Here is a 6,347-nt window from a genome sequence, read left to right on the forward strand (position 1 = left end):
TTTAATGAATATTTCTATACAAATCAATTAAGTAATAGGTATACATGTAATTCGATTGAAACAGATTCGATTTATCATATTCACCAAAATATATAAATTGATGTATATTAATTTAATTTATTATGGTGCAAATGTATAAAAAGAGTACAATAAAAAGTACATTTAATAATATTTATAATAAATATAATAAAGAGTACATTTAATAATAAATTTAAAAAATAATAATTATAAATATTTTCTATAAATATTTATGTAGACTGAAACATTAGAACACAGTACCAAAACCCTCTCACACAGATACAATCACATTGCATCATTTCTTCTCATCTCATCTCACTTTCCAATCCCTCTCTTCAACATTCAACACTCAATGGACCCTGCTGACGCATTCACAACAAGCCTCTTCAAGTGGGATCCACGCACGGTCCTTCCTCCTCCTCCTTCCTCTGCCACTCGTCCGCCGCCTCAGATCCTTGACTACACGGTTGCTCCCCCTGCTGTCTCCCCTTCTTCGGTGTCCTTCCCGCCACCCAAGAGACCCGACCTAGGAGGTCTCGAAGAGCTTTTCCAAGCCTACGGTATACGCTATTACACGGCGGCAAAGATGGCAGAGCTAGGGTTCACGGTGAGGACTCTTGTTGACATGAAAGACGATGAGATCGACGATATGATGAATAGCCTCTCTCAGATCTTCCGATGGGACCTTCTCGTCGGTGAGAGGTATGGTGTTAAGGCTGCCGTTAGAGCTGAGCGGCGTCGTCTCGAGGAGGAGGAGCTTATCAAACGCCGTAACTTCCTCTGCACCACTGATACCACCACCAACGCCCTTGACGCTCTTTCTCAAGAAGGTAATAACTCATTCTATTTTCACTTTCCAAACAAATTAAATATCAAAGTTCTTAGATTCAACCCTTAGTTATATAGCAACTATCTTTTTGTGTTACATATCATAATCATAATCATAATACTTATATGTATATGATGAGTGAATCTATGTTACACCAGCATTTTGAAAAGTTTGATGGATGACTACTGTTATATTAAGCTACTGTTCTACCATTGCTAATATATACACACATCTTGCTACAAATTAAATGTTACACATATATACCTTGTTTATATTTAATTATTTTATTAATTAACATGATTCATTTGTTGTTATGACTTATAGTTTCAACATATATGTGTGTGTTTTTTTCTTTGTATCATTTTATATATAATGCTACAAGTTAAACAATATATACATATCCTATTATATACGAATGATATGATGTCATTGATACATTAATTAATTAAAGCATATATATGAAATGGGTCTGATTATTAGCCAAAACATAATATCATAATATATAAGAAATGTTTTAAATTTGATACTTTACTTATCCTGAGAAAATATAGGGTAACTCGATGTTAGTTTTACATGTGTACACAGGTTTATCAGAGGAACCAGTGGTGCAACAAGAGAAAGAGGCTGCTGGAAGCGGGGGAGGGAGTACGTGGGAGGTGGTAGGCGGCGGAGAAGAGAGGAGGAAGCAGGTGCAGCAAGAAAGGAGGAGGAGAAGAAGCAACAAGATAAATAACAAGGGAATTAATAGAAGCAACAACGAGGATGGTGAAGAGGAAGAGTTAGAAGGAGAAGAGAACGACATGATTGAAGGGAGCAATGGCGGCAACGGCGGAGAAAGGCAAAGAGAGCACCCCTTCATAGTGACGGAGCCTGGGGAAGTGGCACGTGGCAAGAAGAATGGATTAGACTACCTTTTTCATCTCTATGAACAATGCCGTGAGTTCTTGATCCAAGTTCAAGCCATTGCTAAGGACCGTGGGGAAAAATGCCCCACCAAGGTATAATATGACCCTAACCCTCTCCTATGTTACCTTCTTTATTCTTTATTATTTCCTACTTTGCTACATTAATGAATGTTATGCATACGTGAAATAAACCAATTTTTTGGTTGTTGATTTGATTCATTATTTATTACGTGAAATAATTGTCTACAATATCATTTATATTTATTACAATGTGGATAAAAAAATAATGTTCTCAATAGATTGGTAGAATAAAAAAATTATACTATCATTTATATTTTTTACAATGTGGATAAAAAAAATGTTCTCATTTAATTGATAGAATAAAAAATTATACTATCATTTACAATTGTGTATTTGTTAATTGTAAAATTCTATACTAATAATATATAAAATTTTTTGTTTTTATACTTCAATTTTTTTCGCACTTACAGTAAAAAATAGTTTTTATAATTATGTATATATTTTCATATTATAAAAACTAATTTTAATTTTAAATTTATTATTTAAAATGTTGTCTAAATATATAAATTTTATTTGATAACCATAGAAATATTTTTAAATCATCGGATATGCATATTAATTATTTTATTTTTAAACAAAACTTAATTAATAGTGTAGGAAATCAATATTGATATCAATGCATCCATAAGAAGAATTTATTTCAAACATGAATAAAATTGATTTTTTTTCTTATTTGTCCTTTTTTATCCTTTGGTTTCTGAGAGTGAGAGTAAGTCTCTGCAGTTTTGATGGTTCCTTGTGTTGCTTAGAAGAAAGAACACGTGACGAGTCAGGGAGTCTCGTGAGAGGGTCCCACTCTTAAACTGAGATTCTGCATCCGTACGGTGGTGAAATGTATTGTCCGGTCACAAAGAAGAACCATATATATAGGGTTTAGTAACCCTAACTTTTCACATTAACACACGTTAGTCAAAGTCATGCATTGCATTGCATCTTTTCTTAGATTCTAGCATGCACTCATAACAATCACAATCACCTCTCCCTTTAATTGACACGTATCCATCTGTTCCTGTGATTCTGTTACTTTGATGAATTGTTCTTTGCCTATATTCTATTCAATGTTACTTTGATGTGCATGGGTGTAGGCAATAAGTAGGTTACTGTTTATGATTATTCTTTTGAGATATCACAATATTACATACACCCATTAGTAAAAGATGTTGGAAGCTGAATTATGTTACTATAATATAGTTGACTTCTTATCTATAATATAATGATGGAGTTAAAAATTCACCTTGTTTTATATATATATATATATATATATATATATATATATATATATATATATATATATATATATATATATATATATGATGGAATTATATGTGTTGTTTAACTTATTTTTAAGGTGCATTTTATATTTTAATATATATTAGTGTACTTTTAATACGATCAAAATACAATACGTAGTTACGAAAAAGCATAAGAAAACAATGTTTTTTCTAACCTAAATAATAAGTTAAAAAAATTTTATTTTATTTTTAAAATTTATATTTTAAATTAATTAAGTTTATTCATGTTTAGTGAACTTAAAATGTACTCAATTGGGTTTATACATTAATATTATTAGAAGGATGAGATAACATTTGTTTGTTGTTGATGAATTTTGGTAGCGCAGGTAACAAATCAAGTATTCAGGTATGCAAAGAAAGCAGGTGCAAGCTACATTAACAAGCCAAAGATGAGGCACTACGTCCATTGCTATGCCCTACACTGCCTCGACGAGGACGCGTCTAACGAGCTCCGACGAACCTTCAAGGAGAGGGGCGAGAACGTGGGCGCCTGGAGGCAAGCGTGCTACAAGCCTCTAGTTGCGATAGCTGCTCGTCAGGGTTGGGACATTGATGCCATCTTCAATGCTCATCCTCGCCTTTCCATTTGGTATGTCCCTACTAAGCTCCGCCAACTTTGTCATGCTGAGAGTAACAATGCTGCTGTGGTCGCCACCGTAGCAGTCTCTACCTCTGTTTCGCCAGCAGTTGCCCAACTTCCTTTTTAATTTTTAATTTTGTAGTAAATTTGCTGCTTAGTTATATATGAATATATAATTTTAACTAGACAGTGTTATATATATATATATGTAGGACTTAAGATGAACCTTGAGACTTATTAGTTAGTTATGGAAATTTAATTCCATTAGTGTGCCTTGAAGTACGAGTTAATTAGATGCTATTATGGAGTAAATGTTTATTAGTTAGTTTTGTTCCTTAATTTTTATGCAAATTAATGTCTTTTTAATTTTAATTAAGTTAAATAAGTTCTTCAAATTAAATATGAGTAAACAATAACCTAATATACTAGAGACTATCACTAGTAACATTAATTATAGTTAATTAAATGACAACTACTCCAGTACTCTATTTTTTTTTAACTACTTGGTACTCTTAGAAATGAGAGAATAAATTATAATTTTTTATATATTTAATTTTATATTCTAAGAAGATGCAAAATAAACACATTATATGCAATAATATATGAGAGAGAATAATAATGTATCTTCTAATTTTAAAAAAATATAAAACATTTAATTAATTAAATTTAATTAAAATTTAAAATACCAGCAAATAAATTTTTTTTTATCATTTAGTACGTGTTTATTACTTTTTATTGTTACAAAATCATGAATTTTCATTTTCTTTACCATACTTGCAGGCCTAACACAAAAACTAACCTAACCCACGCCCATAACCCCTTATAGGTTTTGGACACATTAAAAGCCCATTGGATTTCAACTTTGCAACTATTGACATGTTTTCAAGTGGAATCCATCGAAACTTCTCACACGTTGCTATCCTACTACATCCACCTTTGTAAATAAAAAAATTAAAAAGATATGTTATTGATGAAAATTATTTTGTGAAATAAACTAGACGAAAATATATATAAAAAATAATTACTAATATAATTTTTTTTATATAAATATGATAATTAAAATATGGACCTATGTTAGTTCAAATAATTAAAAAAAACATGTTAAATCTTTAATAATTTTTAATTATCATTTTAACATAAAATATTTTTATATTAGTAATCACCTATAAAATAAAGAGAGAACCTCACAAAGTTTAAACCTCTGTTTTTTTATTTTTTGAATTTCAGCCTTTTTCCTGATAAGTCACACAAAGAAGGAATATGAGGTTAGAAATTAAATATGTAATTAGTTCACAGTTTGACCTGAGCCTACTAAGTGACATACATTAATACATGCTTCTTAAATATAAACATATACCAAATTAAATAAGCAAATTATATATATAGGCATCAGTTTCTTCTCATGGAGATCTATGGTCCCCGCTATATATAGCATGGCATATGGCATGCCTTATATTATTACCATAAGATTAAAAGAAATGAATATATAAAAAAGAAAGAGAATATCAAAACATGATAATGATACTTAAATCTCAGCTACTTAAAATTAATATGGTACTTCATATTTTGGCTAGTGATACAAGGTAAAAGACTTAAATTTATATTTTGGTTGATATCACAATTAATTATCTGAAATTTTTAAATTTAAAAAAAAAATTAATGATGATATTTTGTTACAATATTTAAAAACAAAAATATTATGTACATACTAAAAGTCAGTTATCATGTATTTGTATATAAATGTATATATAATTTAATTTATTTTTAATGTATATTTTATATTTTAATATGTAATTTGCAATGATGATTGATTTTAGTGTACATTTTAATTTGAAAATTATATTTTTGCCAACCAATAATAGTTATATGGCCTATGATATATGCGGTATGCGGGTGGATAGATGGGCGTGCGTGTGCGCATGTGAATGGGTATGCGTCGAATCTAGTATACTGTGGCTATATTAGTTATGTAAGTATTATTAAAATTAAACTAATAATATTTTTACATTTTAGTAATACATTTTTTTGCAATATTTTTAAAAAAATGTTACTAAATAATAAGAAAGCGTTACTTTTAATTTTAACAACAATTTTTGAAACATATATGTTATTCTATTAAAACTATACATTTCACCATAAATATTTGAAAATTTATAGATTTAATCATATTTATTTTAATATAGTTATAGCATATATTATATTCTAATGCTAACAGTTCAACTATTTCAACATTTACACATAAGATCAGTTCATAGTGAAACTATATATAAGAAGGTGTGGTACTTCAATTTCAATTTGGTTTGAGTTTTAGCCTACTTTTTAAACAAATTGTGTAGATTAATATAAACTAAACCAAAGAGAATATTAACTAAATCGTATTTAATCTCCTTGTTAGAGTAAATTCTCCGAATATCTTTTTCACATATCTTCAACTCATCTAACTAGTCCCTAATCCGTGCGAATGTTTGAAATCATGCCTATGCTCAAATGACAAAGTTAAAATGACAAATATACCGTTACTAATGTGATTTGTGATGATTACAACTCTCACAAAAAGCTTAAAATAATACCTTAAATAGGTTGTATTTTGTAGGAATTATTATTTCTAACTTGGAAGGTACTCCAACCAAAAATAACTTTGA

At 29.5% G+C, this 6,347-nt stretch overlaps 1 protein-coding gene across 1 annotated transcript; it reads left to right on the plus strand.

Moving 5' to 3' along the window:
• The first annotated feature begins 294 nt into the window (after window positions 1-294).
• LOC112708491 (protein UNIFOLIATA-like) lies at window positions 295-4,030 on the plus strand. Its single transcript, XM_025760632.3, has 3 exons — window positions 295-848; window positions 1,433-1,845; window positions 3,452-4,030. The coding sequence occupies exons 1-3, from the start codon at window positions 371-373 to the stop codon at window positions 3,830-3,832; spliced, it is 1,272 nt and encodes a 423-aa protein (XP_025616417.1). The 5' UTR covers window positions 295-370; the 3' UTR covers window positions 3,833-4,030.
• The last annotated feature ends 2,317 nt before the right edge of the window (window positions 4,031-6,347 follow it).

Source organism: Arachis hypogaea, chromosome 8, assembly GCF_003086295.3.
Source record: "Arachis hypogaea cultivar Tifrunner chromosome 8, arahy.Tifrunner.gnm2.J5K5, whole genome shotgun sequence".
Classification (NCBI taxonomy): domain Eukaryota; kingdom Viridiplantae; phylum Streptophyta; class Magnoliopsida; order Fabales; family Fabaceae; genus Arachis; species Arachis hypogaea.